This window comes from Budorcas taxicolor, chromosome 4 (assembly GCF_023091745.1).
Source record: "Budorcas taxicolor isolate Tak-1 chromosome 4, Takin1.1, whole genome shotgun sequence".
Taxonomy (NCBI): Eukaryota; Metazoa; Chordata; class Mammalia; order Artiodactyla; family Bovidae; genus Budorcas; species Budorcas taxicolor.
This window is the reverse complement of record NC_068913.1, coordinates 10,235,873-10,260,863: the sequence shown is the minus strand read 5'-3', so window position 1 is coordinate 10,260,863 and position 24,991 is coordinate 10,235,873. Positions and strand designations below refer to the sequence as shown.

Below are 24,991 nucleotides of genomic sequence, written 5' to 3'. Positions count from 1 at the left end.
GCAAATTTGGCCTTGGAATACTGAATGAAGCAGGGCAAAGACTAATAGAGTTCTGCCAAGAGAATGCACTGGTCATAGCAAACACAGTCTTGCAACAACAAAAGAGAAGAGTCTACACGTGGACATCACCAGATGGTCAACACCGAAATTAGATCGATTATATTCTTTGAAGCCAAAGATGGAGAAGCTCTATACAGTCAGCAAAAACAAGACCAGGAGCTGACTATGGCTCAGATCATGAACTCCTTATTGACAAATTTAGACTAAAATTTAAGAAAGTAGGGAAAACCACTAGACCATTCAGGTGTGACCTAACACAAATCCCTTATGATTATACAGTGGAAGTGAGAAATAGATTTAAGGAACTAAATCTGATAGATACAGTGCCTGATGAATTATGGATGGAGGTTCAGAACATTGTACAGGAGACAGGGATCAAGACCATCCCCATGGAAAAGAAATGCAAAAAAGCAAAATGGCTGTCTGAGGATGACTTACAAATAGCTGTGAAAAAAAGAGAAGCAAAGGAGAAAAGGAAAGATATAAGCATCTCAATGCAGAGTTCCAAAGAATAGCAAGAAGAGATAAGAAAGCCATCCTCAGCGATCAATGCAAAGAAATAGAGGAAAACAACAGAATGGGAAAGACTAGAGATCTCTTCAAGAAAATTAGAGATACCAAGGGAACATTTCATGCAAAGATGGGCTCGATAAAGGACAGAAATGGTATGGACCTAACAGAAGCAGAAGATATTTAGAAGAGGTGGCAAGAATACACAGAAGAACAGTACAAAAAAGATCTTCACGACCCGATAATCATGATGGTGTGATCACTCACCTAGAGCCAGACATCCTGGAATGTGAAGTCAAAGTGGACCTTAGGAAGCATCACTATGAACAAAGCTAGTGGAGGTGATGGAATTCCAGCGAAGCTATTTCAAATCCTGAAAGATTATGCTGTGAAAGTGCTGCACTCAATATGCCAGCAAATTTGGAAAACTCAGCAGTGGCCACAGTACTGGAAAAGGTCAGTTTTCATTCCAATCTCAAAGTAAGGCAAAACCAAAGAATGTTCAAACTACCGCACAATTGCACTCATCTCACATGCTAGTAAAGTAATGCTCAAAATTCTCCAAGCCAGGCTTCAGCAATACGTGAAGTGTGAACTTTCAGATCTCCAAGCTGGTTTTAGAAAAGGCAGAAGAACCAGAGATAAAATAGCCAACATCCAATAAATCATCGAAAAAGGAAGAGAGTTCCAGACAAACATCTACTTCTGCTTTATTGACTATGCAAAGTCTTTGACTGTGTGGATCACAAGAAACGTGGAAAATTCTTAAAGAGATGGGAATACCAGACCACCTGACCTGCCTCTTGAGAAATCTGTATGCAGGTCAGGAAGCAACAGTTAGAACTGGACATGGAACAACAGACTGGTTCCAAATAGGAAAAGGAGTATGTCAAGGCTGTATATTGTCACCATGCTTATTTAATTTATATGCAGAGTACATCATGGGAAACACTGGGCTGGAAGAAGCACAAGCTGGAATCAAGATTGCTGGGAGAAATATCAATAACCTCAGATACGCAGACGACAGCACCCTTAGGGCAGAAACTGAAGAAGAACTAAAGAGCCTCTTGATGAAAGTGAAAGAGGACAGCGAAAAAGTTGGCTTAAAGCTCAACATTCAGAAAACTAAGATCATGGTATCTGGTCCCATCACTTCATGGCAAATAGATGGGGAAACAGTGGAAACAGTGTCAGACTTTATGTCTTTGGGCTCCAAAATCACAGCAGATGGTGACTGCAGCCATGTAATTAAAAGATGTTTACACCGTTGAAGGAAAGTTATGACCAACCTAGATAGCATATTAGAAAGCAGAGACATTACTTTGCCAACAAAGGTCCACCTACAACGCTATGGTTTTTCCAGTGGTCATGTATGGATGTGAGAGCTGGATTATAAAGAAAGCTGAGCACCAAAGAATTGATGCTTTTGAACTGTGGTGTTGGAGAAGACTCTTCAGAGTCCCTTGGACTGCAAGGAGATCCAACCAGTCCATATTAAAGGAGACCAGTCCTGGGTGTTCATTGGAAGGACTTATGCTGAAGCTGAAACTCCAATAGTTTGGTCACCTCGTGTGATGAGTTGTCTCATCGGAAAAGACCCTGATGCTGGGAACGATTGAGGGCAGGAGGAGAAGGGGACGACAGAGGATGAGACGATTGGATGGCATCACCAACTCGATGGACATGGGTTTGGGTGAACTCTGGGAGTTGGTGATGCACAGGGAGGCCTGGCGTGCTGCGATTCATGGGGTCGCAAAGAGTTGGACATGACTGAGCGACTGAACTGAGTGACTGACTGGTAACTAGACTCGTGGTGACTATTTCATAATGTATGAAAATATCAAGTCACTATGCAGAAAATCTGAAACTGATACAATATTGTACATCAAGTATGTTTCAATACAACTTCTTAATGAAAAAAAAACAATCGAATAACTACAGTCAGTTCAAAGAAAAAAGAAAGAAACAGCATTAATAATAGGAGGTCAAGCTTTGTGCACAAAAGTTTTCGTTAAAAATCTGAGTAGTATATTCATGTATATGAACGTACAAGGTAGCAAAAGGCCTATTTATATTGTAATGCAATGTTACTGTATTTCAACATAAAGTTTGTGACCATTTTATGGAAAAACATTTGTCCACTTGTCTACTGCACTTCTGGTACGTCACATAAATCTCCACCTTACCAGAAACATCATTTTTGACAACTAATAGGCTATTAACTGGTGATTGGTGAGAAAATTAATAAAATTATATAGCCTTCAAAAGCAATGTATGCACCATTAAAAAATTAAGTAATTTACCTTTTTAAAGAAAAATATATCATGTTAAGTATACAAAATAACTGTGAGGTAGGTTAACAGAGCCTATGTTATAAAAAAAGAATATTAGATAATGTTTCTTTTCTTCTTTATAACAGGCTGTAATGTCTCTTTTAAAACAAAGAACATGCATGACTTAAAATTAATATAGAAAAATCATATATAAAAATTTTCCCTATGTTAGTGATAATAACAGAATCCATGCTATCAATGATATAATTGTTATTTTATGAAGATAACTGGCTCCCCTGGTAGCTTAGTGGTAAAGAAGCCACCTGTCAATGCAGGAGACCTGGGTTCGATCCCTGGGCAGGGAAGATTCCCTCAAGAAGGAAATGGCAACCCACTCCAGTATTCTTGCCTGGAGAATCCCATGGACAGAGGAGCCTGGCGGGCTGCAGTCCATACGGTCACAAAGAGTCGGACATGACTTAGTGACCAGACAACAACAACAAAATGTGAAGATATATATGCATGTTATCAAGGAATTAAAAGTATTTAGAAAATTTTAAAATAACTACTGGCACTAGGTTCACAAGCTTATGATTTTAAATGTGTTTCCTTTGGTACTCTCATCTTATTCTCAGTGTTGAGAACAATAAACGAAAGAGGGAAGGAGGAAAATAAGTGTGCATTTTCTTTGGGTGTAACGTGAAGATATCCCTTGAATTTACTTTTAAAAATGACACTTTCCACAAGTGTTAAAAGCTGTTCATTCTTCTTCCTTATTTCCTAGTTATAGACATTAGAGTTATCATACTAAGAAAGGTAATAAAAACTGTGCTCTAGATAAGGCCAGTAGTCAAATAATTCTGTATCTGTTGGGTTTGCATTTTCATGGGGAAAGCAGTTTACTTTGAAGTTGACAAAGGTATCTACAAGAAAATGACCACAAACTGTATGTATACAATAGAGAACAAACTTATTTAGAAGAATAGTTTTTTAAGGGACATTCAAAAATATTGAAACCCGGAATTTAAAGTTTAAAGAACGTTAAATGAAGTCTTACTTTTTTTTTTTTTAAATTTTCAGAAAGTAAAACTGTTTAAGTTGCAAGTCCAGGATCAAGCAACGATTTAGAAAAAATGTTAGAACCAGCACGTGGACTTATCACCCCCGCTACCATGTTTGTTTTTTTGTTTTACTAAATTTCATCTCTGAATAAAGGAGGGGTTCCAGCGGGCTCCTAATTTTTCACCCACAGTCTTTGCTGCGGGCTTGACTGTCACTATTCTGACCCAGAGGATTGGAAACCCAACCAGGACTTACTCTCTCAGCTTTGACCTCTCCGGATCTGTCAAGGGGCTCTGAGTGGCAAACTGCAGGTTGCAGGCACCGGGCTCAATGTCCTATCACAGTCCCAGGGGCTTTCCTGTGCAGGGGTTGGGCCTGGCCCAGGTCCTGGCTGACTGGCAGTAGGTTATAGCTGATAGGAGGCCAGAGAAATGAGTGCTAAACCCTCTTGTGCTGCAGCTTCTGGGGCCTCCAGGCGCTGGCAGGAGTGCCTTTGCAGACACACATGACTGGAGATAAAGCCCAGAGATGGAAACTGGAGATGGGGAAACAGGCAGAAACAAGTCTGCCTAGCACAGCCTCAGGCTAAAGAATAAAGCAAGTGGACCATCAGATTAGCAGCTGTTTCAGGGCCATTCTGGAAAGCGGAGAAGGATAAATAAATAATAAAAAAAATACAACCAAACAGTTGCCATCTGCTGCTGTGCCACCCCGACTGACATTTAATCTGCTGTCTGGCTTTGTTGCCCACGTGTCCACCAGCAACTCTACCTGTGGCTAAACAGTAAAAGCTTTGTCCTTTGTCATGGTACTTGGAGACGGGCTGTAAATACTAATGGTGGGTCGTTTGGGAGAAAAGGACTCCAAGATGCCGACTCCAGAAAGTGGCAACTGGAAACACCACAGCGGGGAGGCAGGCAGACAAAGAGGAAGCAGAGGGCAGGAGTGAGACCCTCTGGCAGGAAAACACGCCCCCGAAACAACCCTCTTCACTGATTAAGAGTGCAACCGTTTGCATTCCCTTCCCTAATTGGTGGTGGGTACAAGCCCTATTTTGCATAAGGCTGAACCAATCAGAGAGCTGGAGAGCATAAAAAGGGGAAGCCAAAAGAGATGACGACCACTCCTTTGGGGCTGGCCCAGCTTCGAGTCTCCAGGGTGTACCGGAGACATGTACACCCTGTGTCTATACACTGTGTACACTATGTGTACACGCATAAAGTTCTGCCTGCTTGAGCTATAACTGAGCTGTAACTAGTATGCTGTTTCCAATCTTTGTTATAACCAGAGAAGAACAGAGGGAGGAAAATAAACCAACCTGACATGACCATTCTTAACTTACACCGTATCCCTGTCCTTGTCTCAGAAATCTCATAAAATCCCACTCAATCTTTCGAAAGACTTCTTTACGTTGCACCATCTAAGTTTCCCCAGCAAAAAGTGTGGCACCTTTTTCTGGCCCGCTAATCTGTATAGAGAAGTCAAAATTTTATAATCAGTGGCATGAACTCTCTATTCTCTCAGTAAGTCACTTGAGAACAGCCTACAGACTTACTGCTTATTTAACTTCTCAACCTTCAATTTTGGTTTCTGGACAAAGAAAGCTTATAATAACGATCAAGAAAGATACACAAGCAGAGGGCTCACCTCCTATCTGACACAACACCAATCAATAATGCTTATTTATTATCACGATTTACCACCATCACCATCATCATCACCAAACCCTTTATACATCTTTAGACCGCATAGGGTTTATATGCTCAGCTCATTGTTAACTCTTTACGGAAAATCATACCAAATAGCATAACTACCATAAAATACCTGGAGAGTACTTTTTCATCAAGTTGGCAGGCTGTAAGGTAGTTCTCACAATCCCCTGCCTTCTGGTATTCATGCTCTTAGGGAATTTCCTTCCCTTGAACATTGGCGAAACCTGTTACTTGTTTCTTAAAAAATGGGACATGGCGTAGACAGTGGGATATCATTTATAATATTAGGTTTACATAAGACTATAACTTCTATCTTGCTGCAGACTCTCTTCATTGCTTTCTTGGTGAAGCAAGTAGCCATACGGGAGAGGTCCACATAACAAGAAGCTGAGAGTGGCTTCTGGCCTGCAGCTAGCTTAGAACCGAGGCCCTCTGTCCTATGGCTAGGACAGCTAGGAACTGAATTCTGTCAAGAACCATGTGAACTAGGGTAGGTCCTTTTCCAGTAGAACCTTCTGATGACACCAAGACTGCAGCCTTGTGAGAGACCTGGGAGCAAAGGCACCTAGCTAAGCCATGCCCAGATTCCAAACCCACAGAAAAAGTGAGAGAGTAAACCTGCGTAGGCTTAACAAGCTTCAGTTCAGTTCAGTTCAGTCGCTCAGTCGTGTCCAACTCTTTGTGACCCCATGAATCGCAGCACACCAGGCCTCCCTGTCCATCACCAACTCCCGGAGTTCACTCAGACTCACGTCCATTGAGTCCGTGATGCCATCCAGCCATCTCATCCTCGGTCGTCCCCTTCTCCTCCTGCCCCCAATCCCTCCCAGCATCAGAGTCTTTTCCAATGAGTCAACTCTTCACATGAGGTGGCCAAAGTACTGGAGTTTCAGCTTCAGCATCATTCCTTCCAAAGAAATCCTAGGGCTGATCTCCTTCAGAATGGACTGGTTGGATCTCCTTGCAGTCCAAGAGACTCTCAAGAGTCTTCTCCAACACCACAGTTCAAAAGCATCAGTTCTTTGGTGCTCAGCCTTCTTCACAGTCCAACTCTCTTAGTTTGTGGTAATTTGTTACATGGCAATAAGATACCTAATACACCAACATTTCTCTGACTTACGATCCACAAGCCAAAAATCTGTCCTTAATGAAATACATCTAGGAGGTGTAATGTCAGAATTTACCTGCAGCGAGGTCGAGAATCTTTTAACCACTAGCTAATATATGCTCCGGTGACACGGGGAGTGGGGAAGCGGGAAAAACACACACAGCTCCCCCAAAACTGGTGCGACCAAGAAAAGCGTTTATAACTTTAAAAACCAGTCTTCATTAATTAATGCTAAATGGGTCCCAATTTTTTTTTTAAAGTCTTCAGGTATAGACAAGCAATAAAAGAAATAGCAATCAAAAGCTGGCTCTGGCTGGCTCAGTGTACAAAGAGACAAGAGCCATCCAACCAATTGGAGGAGCTTTGTGGCTCCTTCAAGAAATAATAGTATACAAAAATGAAGAAATTTCACTTTCAATATTTCTCTAGTCTTTTTTGGTTTTCCATCATTCTAAATATATCAAGCTTGATATTTTTACGAATAAAATGAATCATACACTTGTGTCTCTCAACAATTCCAAGCTACGAAGATGACCAAACAGTAGTTCTCATTCTTTCCGCTCGTTTCCCCATCACAACAGTGATGTGCGTCACATGTTACCAGCATCCATGGTGACTGTCAGTGAACTGATAGCTTGAATGGGACAGAGCAGCTTAGACAGAGGAAGGGAAGGGGCAGATTAAAGTCTAACAAGCACCTTGCTTAGTGTCACATATGTTAAAAAGACGGTTTTGAGTTTTGGTTTTGGTTTTTAATGCCTGTCTGATTTCCAGAAATTTTCTCTTTGGCAATGAAAGGGCAACTACACAGATAGAATGTTTTACTGCCTTTAATGTTTTTGTTCTAAATTTTTAGATGACCATTTAGTGCCAGTGGGCAAAACTGCTAATGATTATTTTGGCATTCGCTGATAGCTCAGTTGGTAAAGAATCCACCTGCAATGCAGCAGACCCCGATTTGATGCCAGGGTCAGGAAGATCCCCTGGAGAAGGCATAGGCTATTCCCTCCAGTAATCTTGGGCTTCCCCTGTGGCTCAGCTGGTAAGGAATCTGCCTGCAATGTAGGATACCTGGGTTCAATCCCTGGGTTGGGAAGATCCTCTGGAGAAGGAAAAGGCTACCCACTCCAGTATTCTGGCCTAGAGAATTCCATGGACTGTATAGTCCACAGGCTTGCAAAGAGTTGGAAAAGACTGAGTGACTTTCACTTTTTATGATTCAAGACCAATTTTAAACTTGCATTAAATGTTTTCCTTTTCTTGGAGGGATATCAAACAGTTTATGTATACCTATTCCCACTGATAACAGCTGGATAGCAAAATATATTTATCTGTAATTGTCATATTGAGAAGATTACTGAGGTGTTGGAGAAGACTCTTGAGAGTCCCTTGGACTGCAAGGAGATCCAACCAGTCCATTCTAAAGGAGATCAGTCCTGGGTGTTCATTGGAAGGACTGATGTTGAAGCTGATACTCCAGTATTTTGGGCACCTGATGTGAAGAGCTAACTTGTTTGAAAAGACCGTGATGCTGGGAAAGATTGAGGGCAGGAGGAGAAGGGGACGACAGAAGATGAGATGGTTGGATGGCATCACCGATTCGATGGACATGAGTTGGCGTAAACTCCGGGAGTTGGTGATGGACAGGGAGGGGCCTGGCATGCTGCGGTTCATGGGGTCGCAAAGAGTCGGACACGACTGAACGACTGAACTGAACTGAGCTACTGAGTTGTTAAAAGGGAACATCATTCAAATCAATTCAGCCTTCGTTTGTCCACAGGGCTTCTCAATGCTTAAGCCTTTATTCCAACTGATATTTCCAACAAGCTTTTCCACGGGTCTTCTGTGAACTATGATATTTGTGCTGTTTCTTGCAGTTTCCTCAAGACACATGTCCTAGTTCCAGTGTTTAGTATGGAATGGGCTCACTGTTCAGGTGATGCAGGTCACCAGGCTGGCAAAGGTCACTGTGACCTGGATATCTGGTTAGCACTTGTACCTTCTCATGTATTGGGGGGATTACGACCATCCACACACATGCTAAGTTATCAACAGTCTGTTGGAAACTATACTAGGGCTGTAGAGACATTATAACCAACATATATAGAGAGAGACATTGGTTATAATACTTGCTGTGGTTCAGTCGTTCAGTCCTGTCCAACTCTTTGCGACCCCATGGACTGCAGCACGCCAGGCTTCCCTGTCCTTCACCATCTCCCAGAGTTTGCTCAAACTCATGTCCATTAAATCAGTGGTGCCATCCAACCATTGTGTCCTGTCATCCCTCCTCCTCCTGCCTTCAACCTTTCCCAGCATCAGAGTCTTTTCCAATGAATCAGCTCTTCGCATCAGGTGGCCACAGTACTGGAGCTTCAGCATCATCCTTCTAATGAATATTCAGGATTGATTTCCTTTGGATGGACTGGTTGGATCTCCTTGCAGCCCAATAATAATAATAACTTAACCCAACACTTGCCAAGTAACAGGCACGATGCTCACTTGGTTTTTCACCTCTGGGCCGAAGTATATACATTTTTGAAATGAGGGGGGTTTGGACTAGATAATGAGAGGTTCCTCCAAAATCCAGAGAAAAATCTAAAATAAAAAAATTCTGTAAATGTGAATGTCAAGTTTTCCTTTTTAATTATACAATTACAACAGATTTATTTCAGCCTTCCCCTTAGAGTTATCTTTATTCTGAAAAACAAAAAGAACAAAACTTTCTCAATGATATGACTCAGTCAAAACCTAGATGATGACTTCAACAAAAACACGATACTCTGCTTCCAATTCTTTCAGCAAAATACTTGCATATCATATTTATTTTGTATTGTTCTTATAATCTTAGTATTAGTGATTCTCATTAGATGCTCATAACTTATTTTAAGTATGTCGAGAGCTTACTGGTAACGTTTCAGAATCTTCCAACTTTTCTCATGCCCTGTTGTCCCATTCTTTTGCTGGGAGCACTCAATTTAGCCAATTCATTGACCTCTTTCACCCACGGCCCATCCCTTCACGACTTCTGGGCTGGTTCTCAGCACTCTTTTTCCATACTTCGGATGGGCTGCTTGTTGCTTCACTCAATTGATTTCTTTAGCTGACACTTCAAAACTAGAAGAAACACTTCAATTTAAAAATTAGAATGTCAAATAACTTGACAGGTATTTACTAGAGAGATGATCCATTTTTAAAGTTTGAACGTCTGAAAAAAGTTACACTATCTCAGATCTGCAACCTTGATTACACACATCAAGGTTATCTTATGCAAACATACACGCTTGTGTCCGACTCTTTGTGACTCCATGGACTGTAGCCCGCCAGGCTTCTCTGTCCATGCAATTTTCCAGGCAAGAATACAGGAGTGGGTTGCCATTTCCTCCTCCATATTTAATAGTATGTGATAAAATGAACATACTTTGCCAGACATGTAACTGAGTTTCCTCAGCAAATTAGCTTAGCTCTCAATTGTTTTTTTTTAATTTTTTAATTGTCTAGTACTTTATTCTTTCATTAAAATGAAAAAAAGGACTGAGCTTTCTATGATTATCTATTATAATGGAAGAAACCATTCAAGGTGAGAAGGGAATTATTTTTCCAAAATATATATGTCCTTCATTGAATGTTATCTTAATAATTATTCAGTTCAGGTCAGTTCAGTCGCTCAGTTGTGTCCAACTCTTTGTGACCCCATGAATCGCAGCACGCCAGGCCTCCCTGTCCATCACCAACTCCCAGAGTTCACTCTGACTCATGTCCGAGTCAGTGATGCCATCCAGCCATCTCATCCTCGGTCGTCCCTTCTCCTCCTGCCCCCAATCCCTCCCAGCACCAGAGTCTTTTTCAATGAGTCAACTCTTTGCATGAGGTGGCCAAAGTACTGGAGTTTCAGCTTCAGCATCATTCCCTCCAAAGAAATCCCAGGGCTGATCTCCTTCAGAATGGACTGGTTGGATCTCCTTGCAGTCCAAGGGACTCTCAAGAGTCTTCTCCAACACCACACTTCAAAAGCATCAATTCTTCGGCGCTCAGCCTTCTTCACAGTCCAACTCTCACATCCATACATGACCAGCAGAAAAACCATAGCCTTGACTAGACGGATCTTTGTTGGCAAAGTAATGTCTCTGCTTTTGAATATGCTATCTAGATTGGTCATAACTTTTCTTCCAAGGAGTAAGCGTCTTTTAATTTCATGGCTGCAGTCACCATCTGCAGTGATTCTGGAGCCCCAAAAAATAAAGTCTGACACTGTCTCCACTGTTTCCCCATCTATTTCCCATGAAGTGATGGAACCAGATGCCATGATCTTCGTTTTCTGAATGTTGAGCTTTAAGCCATCCTTTTCACTCTCCACTTTCATTTTCATCAAGAGGCTTTTTAGTTCCTCTTCACTTTCTGCCATAATAATTATTATTAAAGTACATATTAATGACCTCCCCTGGAAACCCCCCTTTTGTTCAGCCCTCCACTACTTCCAGTCACTACTCACCCCAAAGGGGGTATCCCTGTCTTGATATCTAAAGTTTTGATTAGTTTTTGTCTGATTTGTTCTTTATATAAATGGTGGTGGTTAGTTGCTAAGTCATGTCTGACTCTTGCGACCCCACAGACAACAGCCCATCAGGCTCCTTTGTCCATGGCATTTCTCAGGGATCAAACCTGGGTCTCCTGCAGTCAGTCTCCTATATTGCAAGATGGATTCTTTACCAACCAAGCCACCAGGGGAGCCTTTCATATAAGTAGAATCTTACAACATGTACTCTCCTGTGCTCTCCTGTATCTGTATCTGGCCTCTTTCCTTTTTATCACTATGTGTAGTTGTGGGTTGTATATATTAATATGAATGTGCACTCTTTCAAAAGTGATAAACCAATACATACAGCATTTTAAAAATCCTTAGTGAACAAGAGGAAAGCAAACTAATATTGAACTGATAGTATTAAAGCACACAAAAAATCAAAATCACAAATTATTCAAGTATGTCTAACCTTCAGAATTTACAGTTTATCTTGGATTTTTCATAGTAGATGGTAAGCTTTCCTTGCTTCCAGTAAATTTTTTAGAAAACATATGCCTTCGACTGCAATGACTCACTGTCATCCACGATATCAGAATAAATCAGAGTACTGATGCGTGTATCAGTCAAGTCTGACTTTGGCTGTATGTTAAAATGCTTCTTGGAAGGCAAAAAGCAGAAGATAAAGGGAGACCCATAAACAAGGGCCATCAATGACTTCTGCACTTACCTAACGGTTGTGAAAACTCACGTTCAAGTGTAATCACAATTGTCTTAAGTAGCAAGTGCTGCTGCTGCTGCTGCTGCTAAGTCGCTTCAGTCGTGTCCGACTCTGTGCGACCCCACAGATGGCAGTCCACCAGGCTCCCCCATCCCTGGGATTCTCCAGGCAAGAACACTGGAGTGGGTTGCCATCTCCTTCTCCATAAATGGCAAGTGAGCGCTACCTAATTCTAAATTTCATTACAGTGCTGTTCTTGACATCATATAATTCCTCCATTCTGGTCATCACTGCCAACCCTTAGGGTTCCAGTCATCCCATATGTAGATTTTTAAAAGATATATTGGTGTATTTCAACTCAGTCTGCATTACTTATCTGACTTGCTGCCAACAAATCTGCCCTCATATTGTACAGAACAAAAAATATTTTGCATATTGAAATCTTTTCGCCCAGCAGGTTTCCATCAAGAGTAGAGAATGCGATGATCAGCCCTATTTGAAGCATCTGTTCTGCATTTTAAGATGTCTCGTTACCTCACATGCATGATTTGGCTAAAAATGAACTAACACTTTTGAATTTTCTCATTTCCATGGAGTTTGAAGCTGCCATTCTTAGCAATCAACCCCTCACTACATTGCTTCAATCTGCTTTATGGTGACTGAACAGAGAGACTTCTCATATATAGAGGAGAATATGCTTATTAATTGCATTTTATATAATTTTCTCTCCTGTTCCCATTTACAACTTTAAAAATATAGCTAAGTTTCTAGACAGTTTTTAGGGCAGCGAAACTCTTCTCTATGATACAGTAATGGCCAATATATTACACGGCATTATAACCTGTCAAAAGTCAGGAGGTCCATCAACAGTGAACCCTTCTGTCAACTATGAACTTGGGGTGATACTGATGTGTTCATGTAGGTTCATCAGTTGTAACAAATGTTAACACTCTGGTGGGGGATGTTGATAATGGAAGGCGCTACGCGTGTGTGAGTGCAGGAGGCATATGGAAATCCTCTCTGCTGTCCATTCAACTTTACTGTGAATCTAAATTGCTCTTGAAAGTAAAGTCCATTTAGAGACTTAATTATAAGGCATCAAACTATAAAACTCCTAGAAGAGAAAAAAAGCAAAACATTCTCCAACACAATTTGTACCAGTGTTTTCTTAGGTCAGTTTCCCAAGGCAATAGAAATAAAAGCACAAATAAATAGCACCTAATCAGATGGACAAACTCTTGTTTTGCGAAGGAAACCATAAATAAAATGAAAAGCCAACCTATAGAATGGGAGAAAATATTTGTAAATGATGTTACTGAAGAGTTAATTTCCAAAATATACAAAGAGTTCATACAGCATGATCAAAAACAAACACTAAATAGGCATTTCCCCAAAGAAGACATACAGATGGTCAACAGGCACATGAAAAGATGCTCAACATTGTTACTTATTAGGGAAATGCAGATCAAAACTGTTATGAGGTACAACCTCACACTACTCAGAATGACCATCATTATCCCATTAAAAATTAAATTTTACACTGTTGTGTGATAAAAATGTAAACTGGTAGAGCCACTATAGAAAACAGTATGAAGTTCCCTCAAAAAGCTAAAAATAGAGTTGTCATACGATCCTGCAATCCCACTCCTGGGCATATATATCCTGGGAAAACTCTAATTTGAAAAGACACATGCACCCTAATGTTCATAGAAGCACTATTCACAATAGGCAGACATGGAAGCAACCCAGGGTCCATCGACAGCTAGATAAATAAAGATGACGTGGTGTATCTATAGAGTGGACTATTACTCAGCCGCAAATGAATGAAATAATGCCATCTGAAGGAACATGGATAGACTTGGAGATGATCACGCTAACTGAAATAAGGCAGAAAAGACAACTACCACATGATATCACGTACACGAGGAATCTATTTATGATGCAAATGAACTGAACACAGAGACAGACTCACAGACAACAGACTTGTAGCTTCCAAGGGGGAAGGCTGGGAGAAGAGATGGACTGGGAGTTCAGGCTTAGCAGATTCAAGCTATTACACAAAGAATGGATAAATAACAAGGTCCTCCACAGGGAACTATATTCAACATCCTGTGATCAACCAAAAAAAAATATGAAAAGGAATGCACGTGCATATATACACATATATACACATATCTGAATTAATTTGCTGTACAGTAGAAATTAACACATCGTTGTAAATCAACTATACTTCAATAAACTAAAAAAATAGCAAAGTCCATTTAAAGGCAGAAAAACAATGTAATGCAATGTCATCATCATCCCTTTTGAATGCAAGAACACTTGTAAGGGGACGAGTGAGTGGGAGATATTAAATACGATTTAAATAATGAAGCTAAGTGATGGTTTCATGATCTGAGAGAAGACAATTTTAAGTATCAACATTCCTTTTCAAAAGAGTCATTACCACATCTCTAAAACAATGAGTCAAGGCAAATCATTTTAATTCAAAGGTCAATCAAAGTATTTCTAACATGGAATCTGGATAATCTATTTGGTAGACTTTAACATGTATATATTTTGATTTCGAGTTTTAACGAACACCCTCAAAATTAGAGGAAAAAAACCCTTTCTTTGCTTCATATTATAAAAGTTATTCTAAAAATACTCTTTAGTTTTCAAACCTGTATGAAAGCAGCTATATTGAACTGCGTATTTTTTAAACTGTTCAAGGGACCTTTCTGAAAGTAGAGTGATACCTCACATTAAATAATAAAGGTATTTTCGCTAACAGAAAATATATTCTAAAACAAAGACACAATAACATTGAATCCTACAGGCCAAAACAAATGAGCTAAGTTATGTCTAACCTTGAATTTACAACTATGGCTTCAATGCTGAATTTTATATGTAGTAAGTCGCTTCAGTCATGTCTGACTCTTTGCAACCCTATAGACTGTAGCCCGCCAGGCTCCTCTGTCCATGGGATTCTCCAGACAGGAATACTGGAGCGGGCTGCCATGCTCTTCTCCAGGGGATCTCTGTGACCCCGGGATTGAACCCCCGTCTCTTACATCTCCTGCATTGGCAGGTGGGTTCTTTACCACTAGTAACATCTGGGAATCCCAAATTGTATATGCTAATGACAAAAAAATAGTTAAAAGTTTATAATTTGGAGACTAACAGGCTCTTATTCAGAGGCTTTATATTTTATCAAGTTCACAGATGCCACTCTTGACTTCTTTTTGTTCTCTCCTATTCTCTACATGAATTCTGAGAGGCAGATTACAAACAAACCCTACACTCACCGTGGGCCTCTGCAGAATTACATCTCTGGGGTGTTCTGCAAATTAATCTAAAATGTGATTTATAATAATTTCCTTTCTCAAATCAAGACAAGGAACAGCCTGGAGGAAGAAACTACCAACATTAGGAAGGTCATATTTTTTAGACCTCTGGTGGGAAAGAGACCTATGTAATTTTACTTGATTAAAACCACAGAACTGTTTAACTCTGTTCCTGCGTTAGGAAAGCCAGTAAAATAATCCAAGACCTTAAATGCTTATATTACAGAGTTTGCACTGTCTTTTTTTTCTCAGAGGCAAATTTAACCCAGCAGTCTTTCCATGCAGCAAGGCTGGGCATGCAGGCGTGCATGCTTAGTTGCTCAGTTGTGTCCTTCTCTTTGCGACCCCATGGACTGTAGCCTGCCAGGCTCCTCTGTCCTTGGGGATTCTCCAGGCAAGAATATTGGAGTGGGTTGTCATTTCCTCCTCCAGGGGAACTCCTCAGCCCAGGGATTAAACTCACACATCCGCGTCTTCTGCATTGGCAGGCGGAATCCTTACCACTCAGCCACCTGGGAAGCCCCAGAGCAAGGCCATGACCCCGTAAAACAGCACAAGAATGGCTGGAAAATGTGTATGACACCATCATCTTCTTGCAAAAATTGCAAGAAGCTGCTACTCTACAGCCTCATCTATTTTGCTTTAATCTCATTTACATGGAAACATATCTTTTAGTTTTCATACTATCATACTGCAAATGAACATTAGTTTCTTGGTGAGTTTATACATTTACTTGTCACACTTCAACAATTTTCTTTAAATGTGATCTCAACGGATACCACAAAAGTGTGGCTCTCATCTATTTGAATTTCCAGAAACCAGAATAAAAAATTAGGTCCTAGGAAGGGATGGTGTAGCACTGATTAGGGATTCACTCAGCTGATTTTTATCCACCAGTGAATACCTGATCATTAGAAAATAAATTCATTTCAGAAATGTACAACATAAAAAGAAAAAAAAAACGCACTAAGAAGAATCTTAGTATCTGTTCAATGCACTTATTTTTTAGTTGAGGAGTATAAAGCTCAGAGGGGAAAACTAGTTTGAAGTCATAAGCTAGTTATAGACAGTTATAGGCAAAAGCTACTTATAGAGTCAGGCCTCCTAATTCAAGGCTCAATATGCGTTGCACTCAACAATAGTACAATCAATCATTTAAGGTCTGTAGAGTAGGAACATCAAATCTTATACATCTTTTGTGCATGTTTATATTCACTGAGTGTTTATTTCTGCAGCCTGAGGTTCAGTTCAGTTCAGTTCAGTCGCTCAGTCACGTCCTACTCTTTGCAACCCCATGAATCACAGCACTCCAGGCCTCCCTGTCCATCACCATCTCCCGGAGTTCACTCAGACGCACGTCCATCGAGTCCGTGATGCCATCCAGCCATCTCATCCTCAGTCGTCCCCTTCTCCTCCTGCCCCCAATCCCTCCCAGCATGAGTCTTTACCAATGAGTCAACTCTTCGCATGAGGTGGCCAAAGTACTAGAGCTTCAGCTTTAGCATCATTCCTTCCAAAGAAATCCCAGGGTTGATCTCCTTCAGAATGGACTGGTTGGATCTCCTGGCAGTCCAAGGGACCCTCAAGAGTCTTCTCCAACACCTGAGGTTACAAATATAATAATACCAAGCAGGTATACAAGGCTGATGTGTAAGAGCCTCGAAGCACTCCTGAGGCTCCCACACTGTCAATACTGAGGTCATCTAAATCCATCTGCATTCTCGACTGTGCCCAGCCAGGACAGGACTGATGAAGAGAGAATTAATTTGTAAACTGGTGGTTTGCTAAAATGAATCAAGCAAAAATTAGGAAATGTGGGTCTTGGTCTTTACACTAATACTCAATTTTGTTACACATATTGTTTCTTCATTCAGGCACTATTTCCCGAGCACCTCCAAGGTTCCAGACATAGCAGAAACAAGAGTGAGCAAGACAGGCCCAGCCCTTGACTTTATGGGATTTACAATCAAATAGCACAAGCAAAAAATTAACAGATAAACAAATGACAAAATTATTTCAGGGCACCATAAGTGCTACTGAAGAAGTTGAACTGGATGATTTTTGGAAAGGTGGCCTTTTAAAAAATATTTCATTTATTTATTAAAAAAAATTTTTTTTGGCCATGTCACAATTTGCAGGATCTTAGTTCCCTGACCAGGGATCAAACCCTCAGCAATGAAAATGTGGAATCGTAACCATTGGATGACCAGGGAATTCTCAAGAGGTGATCTTTTTGAAAAAGTAACATAGGATCTATCAGCTGTGTAATGAGAAGGAGTCAGCCCCGTGAGAAGCAGGGAGAACAGTGTTCCAGGAAATGGGAAAAGCTAAGTAAGAGGTTCTGATGTGTGGACACATTTGGGGTTTGAAATATTTTTTCCCAAAGATAATGTAAAGATGAACCCTTTTTAAGAAATGAATCTGTATTCTACACAATTTTATTATCTTATTATATACAGATGGGACAAACTTCTGCATTAGGAAAATACAGTGATTCTAAATCATGCATAATTTACTTATTTTCAAACGCATATAGAAAATAAGTATCAAGAAAGTGCTTCAATAACAGTACAGTACTTTGACCAACTGGAATTCAGAACTGCATTCCATTTAAATCTGAATGGGTTTACATATAAATTATGATCTGGTTTACTTTGTCCAGCAGGTAAATTATCTTCTGGTTTACTTTGTCCAGCAGGTAAAAGCTCCAACGGACTAAGGTTGATATTACTCACTACTGAATTACTACTGCTACTGCTACTGCTAAGTCACATCAGTCGTGTCCAACTCTGTGCGACCCCATAGACGGCAGCCCACAAGGCTCCTCCGTCCCTGAGATTCTCCAGGCAAGAACACTGGAGTGGGTTGCCATTTCCTTCTCCAATGCATGAAAGTGAAAGGGAAGTCGCTCAGTCGTGTCCGACTCCTAGCGACGCTGTGGGCTGCAGCCCACCAGGCTCCTCCGTCCATGGGATTTTCCAGGCAAGAGTACTGGAGTGGGGTGCCATTGCCTTCTCCGGAATTACTACTACTCACTACAAATAACAAAATGTTCGTTAAATTATGTGATGCATTTTTTTTGGGGGGGGGGGTATTAGTGCAATCTATTTTCATAGCACAAGTATCATATTTGTTGTATGTAGAAAGCACATATAATGGTTAATAATTTGCCATTGGTCAATAATATCACTGATATATAAACACATGTGATGATCAACAATTTATTGGAAGATTAGGCAGTTTTATAAGGTAAAATATCTATGTAAATAAATATAAAGACCCTGGGCCACCTCAAATTGGAAGATATGGATCAAGCATCTGAATTCCAGTTTTGTGAGCAGCTACCCTCATACACTCAAGCTTGGGCAAATTTCTAACCGTCTCCGAATTTCTTGTCTCTCTCAAAAGTGTAGGTTAGGATAACTTCCTACGTTTATGAGACAATGAAATAAGAATTTCTAAGGGTCTGGCACACACAAACTCAGTAAATTTTAGTGTTTGTCCCTCCCCACCATATATTTTCTCTAATAAAAATAGCATTAACAACACAAGAATTATGCTCATACAGATTCCTTCTGTCTCTTTTAATCAGAATATGATGGTATTTTTCACATTAGAGAAAAAGGTAGGACAAAGAAGCTGCTGCTATAGCTCTTGACACATCAAACTGAATTAAGACCCGGTGTTCCTAATTGTCCTGCTGCCTGGAACCGTCCCATTTTGACTGTCTAGCTCGTCCACATCTTCCAGTGTACTGCCTTCATCTGAGACCCAGACACGCGCCCAAGCGCAGTAAGTCACAGTTAATTGCATGTCTTAAATTAAAAGGCAAAAATGATGCACAATTAATTGGAGGAAATTGTCATCTGGTGAGTGAGTCTCGCTCATTACACTCTGTGCACAGGACGCATGCCAAGTGTGTGTTCCAGGCAAGAAGACTCCGTCTGTGACACTGAGGTTCAACCTTTCTGCAGAGCACTCTGTTCAAACACTTTAAAACACTCAGCACTGCAGCTGGAGTATAGACAGCTTGCTCTGCAAGGACATTCAACACAGGGACGGCACATAACTGTGACAATTAGAAAGATCCAAAATGTTCAGCCATGAGGGACTGCGTAAAAGGACCAGGCCTTGGCCATTAAGGGAAAAATCTACATTGTAACAAATGATTTTTTCATATTGAATAAGATGAGAAAATGTCCATGACATATTCCTAAGTGAAAGCTGCTTACAAAACAGTGAGGGTTTCTTCTTTTGAGAATTACATAATAAATGGAAGAAGAAAAAGAAAGAATGAGGAGAAACAGTGGGAAAATATACAATAAAAATGTTAACGTTTGTAATTTCAGAGTTGTTCACACTCTCTAGATTTTTCTCCTTTTCTAAAAAATTTTCTAAGTTGTTTAAAATTACATTTCAATTTATTTCTGAATCTATTACAAAATGTCAGTTTTAAAGATTCATAAGAATCCTTTAACATGAACTTACCCATTATAATAAAAAAGTCATCATAAAATTAAAAACTAATCCCTAGTAAGCACTTAGATACAATCCTATTATTCCCTTAGTTACACAGACAAAATAAAGTTAATAAAAAATGCATTCTATAAATATACAAGAAAACCATGTTCAGCAAAACTAAATGTTCAATATGATAAATTATGCAAACATATACCTTATACTATATATTAAGATAACAGAAGAAAATCACTATGAATTCTTCTTAGTTCAATACTAATATCAACAAACTAAGAAAACATGTTCATGGTGAACATAATAACCTTGAATTTGAGGAACTGCAAATCTCTCCTCCACACCTCTTCTCTCATCATTTTCTACCCTGAACTGAAACACTTTACATCTAGCCACCTAGTATTCTTCTGATGCTAAAACTTGACAACAAACAACTTTCTAGCTCACATACACACACACAGTTTCATAATTTTCCCCAAATAAGAAAAGAACAAAAAATGTTCTGCAATGTATCACCAATGATGTTAACTTTTGTTTCAATTTTAGAAAAAAGAATATACAAAATGCAAGAGTAGATTAACTTCAAAGATACTGAACAGTCTCCTAACCTTGAAATAAGCAATAAACATTTCCTGCTCTCTTTTATTTCTCGGGGGGGTTGGTGGAGTGGGAAAAGATAATCATATTCTGGCAAAGCCCGCATCTCAATCTCAGGCGTCCTTATGTCCCAAGGGTAATATTTCCATTCCACTCTTAATGGAACAAATTTCTAATCAGAATATGTACCCAAAAATAATTGAGGCAATGCAATGTCAACAGATCATGCTGCCACCAGCATTCCTGATGCTGGGAATCAACTCGCACACCGGGGTGACAGAGAGCACGGGCAGTGCAGACCCATCAGACCAACAAGCAGGACACAGCAGTTCTGTTCCCCTTTGGGCGCTCAAGTCAGTGTTGGAGGACAGCTTCTAAGCTGGAAGAGACCAATCTCAAAACCTTTCAGAGAGGGATGACTTACAATGGGGCCAGGCCAGGACCTCCACTTTTAAAGTGGCATCAGTGTCTTCCTTTATATTTTTTGAAACAACAGTCATTTTTGGAAAGGTTAACAATGCTCTTAGATTTCTGACAACAAACACTACTGAATGTATTTTATGATGCTCTGAAACTGTCCAGAAGTTTAAAATTCAGGTTTGACAATATATTGGTAATTGCTGAAGCTGGGTCATAAGTTAAGGGAGACCCCTTAAGGTATCCTGCTTGAGAATGTGTTTGACATTTTCCTAATTAAAAAAAGAAAGATTTCTTTCAAAGTATTTTATATTCAAAATTATACTGACTTCAACTTTGGAAATATATGAAATCTGACTTGTGCTTATTTAAGACTTTAATAAGCAATGTGGACTTTTTAAAAAAATCCACCAAGCATGATGTCGATCATAAAAAAAAAAATTTCTTCACTCCTGAAAAAATGTTACCAGGATCTATAATGATAGAAGACGTGCACCTAAACAAACGCAGGGCCTCCATATGCCTGGCATTCTCACAGTGTGACAAAATAGACTGGTAATTAACTGCTTTCCTACCGAAATCTGCCAGCTTTAACTCCCCCGTGTCACTGATCAGAAGGTTCTGTGGCTTCAGGTCTCTGTGCAAAATATAGCGCTGGTGGATGTAGGACAGCCCTCGCAGCAACTGAAATAAAAACAACTGGAGAAACAGGGAGAGAAAAGTTAAAATATGAACACAGTCCAATGCCACTTTCTACATACAGCCCGCCAAGTACTTGGATTTCCTGAAAATGGGTACCCATCACTAAATTCTATATCAAACTATTGAAACAGAATTTGCATACATGTATGAAATTCCTAATGCACAAACTAAATCTGACAATTTTTAACAACCTATTATGTCAACCCAGAGATCCTTAGCCAGAAAGATCTATAATCCAATCTTTGTTCTAGAAATTAAGTGAAACGTAAAGAATCATTTTCTAAATAATATTTGATTTCCTCAGGTCTGAACTGATGCTTGAGCCAGAGAAAAAACTCTATTCAGAATGTTATAAAAGGAAGCAGAATTTTTTAATGTAAATTTAATTAACATATATTTAATTCCATGGAAATGATATAAACATGGTATCCAGTGATTCACTCAATAACATGCTTTAAGGAATAGAAACATAAGATGCTTTCAAATAATTAAAACAGAAACAGTCATGGGGTCCAATTATTACTACACTGTAATTACACTGCTTTGGCACATATGGCTGCAGAGATTAGGTTGCTGCCTAAAGACAGACGTGTACTTTTGCTAATTACAGAACAGACCCAACCTAAAGGGACAGGAAACACAGAGAACAGAGAATCAAGAATTTAAGAGCAATAGTTTCATAAGAAATACAATTAAGAAGCGACCAACGGTCTTCTCTGTTAACATTCATATTGGATCATAATAAATATTTTCATTTTGATAACAAAAAATGTGATCCACTAGGCTTTCCAATACTCTGTTTATATATTTAAAAAAAAACTATCTTTAAACAATTTACTTGCCAAAATAATCCTAATTGACATAGTTTTTAAAAAACAGTCTCCTAAAACAAAACTAAAAACAGGTGGTTTTAAGTGCCATCGATATTGTAGTCTATGTAATCAGCTGGTAACAAAATGCACTTTCTGGGAAATTTTAAAAGAATTAGCTGCCAAATACTGGTAGGATAGGGCTTCCCAGGTGGCAATTGGTGGTAAAGAACCCACCTACCAATGCAGGAGACATAAGAGACACGGGTTCGATCCCTGGTTCAGGAAGATCCCCTGGAGAAGGGGATGGCAACCCACTCCAGTATTCTTGCAGGAGAATCCCATGGACAGAGGAGCCTGGCTAACTACAGTCCATAGGGTCGCAAAGAGTCAGATATGATTGAAGCAACTTAACATGCATACTGGTAGGATAAGGATTCTAGAATCTTCACATAAAAAAGACTGGCAACTCCTCAAGGGCTGTGGGAGCTAACATTTCAGAATATTTTCCAACTAACTAGGGGGCTCTGAAAGCCAAGTAAAATGCTTAGAGGGGGCATATCTTGAAACACTTGTTCAGTTGCTAAGTCATGCCGACTCTTTGCCACCACATTGGACTGCAGCACACCAGGCTTCCCTGTCCTACGCTCCGTCTCAGTGTTTGCCCAGGTTCATGTCCATCGAGTCGGTGATGCCATCCAACCGTCTTATCCTCTGTCGTCCCCTCTCTTCCTGCCCTCAATCTTTCCCAGCATGAAAGCCAGTTGATAAATTCATTTCAAAATCTTTGTATATGATAATAAGCTATGGTGTTGGGAAGGCCTAGATTCATTTCCAGAATCTAAGTACCAGACACTAAACACCTGTTCTGTGTTAGGCTGGATTAAATTACTGGCTCAAGAATCTCAGGAAGTAAACTTCTTCTGGACTCCTTCTTTCAGTCCTTCCTGTGTAGCAGATGGAAAGACTTAACGCCATCACCAGCAGCTTCCAGCCTCATTCCTCACTTCTAAAACCCCCTGCATCCCAAAGCGGAAAAGCTTACAATTTCAAAGAAAATCCAAATCCCTTCAGTTCGGAAGGGAGAAAGGATGTGCAAATAAAGCCACTTTGTATTTTCAAAAGCTTTTCATCAATCAGTCACATAGGCAGATCACAACACAAATAAACTGAATTTCAAAAATAAACGGATTTTGAAAGTCTGCATTTTGAAAGTCTGCATTCTGCAAGGTGCTAGCTGGGACTTACCAGACTGTGATTATCTACCTAACCACAGCAACACATTTTAGTTGAACAAGCAAATGACACAAAGTGCCAGCTGCTATTCGATGCATCATAGAATATGAATTCATTTGATCTCTATAAAGAAATTTTTTAAAAAGATTTTTTTGAGGTGGACTATATTTTCTTTAAAGTCTTTATTGAATTTGTTACAACACTGCTTGTTTTATGCTTTCATTTTTTTGACCCCAAGGCATGTGGGGTCTTAATTCCCTGACAAGGGATTGAATCCGGACCATGTTGGAAGGCGAAGTATTAACCACTGGACCACCAGGGTAGTCCCTCACCTCGGTAACAATTTTAATGGTGATGGGCTTCCCTGCTGGCTCAGCTGGTAAAGACTCTGCCTGCAATGCAGGAAGAGGAAAAAAGAGGAAGAAAAACGAGGACTCGATCCCTGCGTCGGAAGATCCCCTGGAAAAGGAAACGGTGACCCAGTCCAGTATTCTTGCCTGGAGAATCCCATGGACAGAGTCTAGCAGGCTCCTATAGTTCATGGAGTCACAAGGAGTTGGACACAAATGAGTATACATGTCTGTGCCCACACACACACACACACACACACACACATCACATCCTATCTGTGTCAGTGACGAGGAAACTGGAATCCGTTTAAGTGCCAGGACTCAAATCCAAGAAATTTGACTCCAAAATCTACTCCTTTACCCACTCTACCCTAGGAATCTTGGCCAGAATGCAAGTAGGCAGTGTCCGCATAGAAGCTGCTTCCTCCAATCGAGAGGAAAAAGCACAGGCACCTAACGGCATGGTCTTCGAGGCCACTGAGCTGAGCCCTGATTCCAGCTGGGTGCCCAGGCATCATTGCTCCACACTTCCCGACCCCAAGCAGCCTCATGCATCCCCACACGCAAAGCATATTGCTGCTCAGCCCTTTTCCCTCATGCTTGCGTCTCCTCTCACAGGAAAGCCGTGTCTCACTTTTGCCTGCTAACCTCCCTGTGCTTCTTAGGTCTCTCCTCAAAACTCCTCCCTGGAGCCTTTGCAGACCCCAGGCCTTCAGTCTCCCTGCAGGTCTGTGTGAGGCGTTCCTCCTCTGTGCTCCGGGGGCAGCTGCTACATCTGTCTATCACAGGATGGGATTCCCCTGTCTCCCCAGAATGTGTTGCTGTAGTTCAGTCACTCAGTCATGTCCAACTCTCTGCGACCCCATGGACTGCAGCACGCCAGGCCTCCCTGTCCTTCACTATCTCCTGGAGTTTGCTCAAACTCATGTCCATTGAGCTGGTGATGCCATCCAACCATCTCATCCTCGGTCATCCCCTTCTCCTCCTGTCCTCAATCTTTCCCAGCATCAGGGTCTTTTACAGTGAGTCAGCTCTTCGCATCAGGTGGCCACAGTACTGGAGTTTCCGCTTCAGCATCAGTCCTTCCAATGAATATTTAGGGTTGATTTCCTTTAGGAC

The 24,991-nt window shown here is 40.4% G+C and overlaps 1 protein-coding gene across 1 annotated transcript in view; it reads right to left on the bottom strand.

The window, feature by feature from the left end:
- The window catches only part of CDK14 (cyclin dependent kinase 14), a 664,071-nt gene that overhangs the window by 308,743 nt on the left and 330,337 nt on the right, over window positions 1-24,991 (bottom strand). The window contains exon 8 of the mRNA XM_052638676.1: window positions 21,351-21,474. Within this exon, the coding sequence (XP_052494636.1) occupies window positions 21,351-21,474 (124 nt within the window). The remainder of the gene's footprint in view (window positions 1-21,350; window positions 21,475-24,991) is intronic.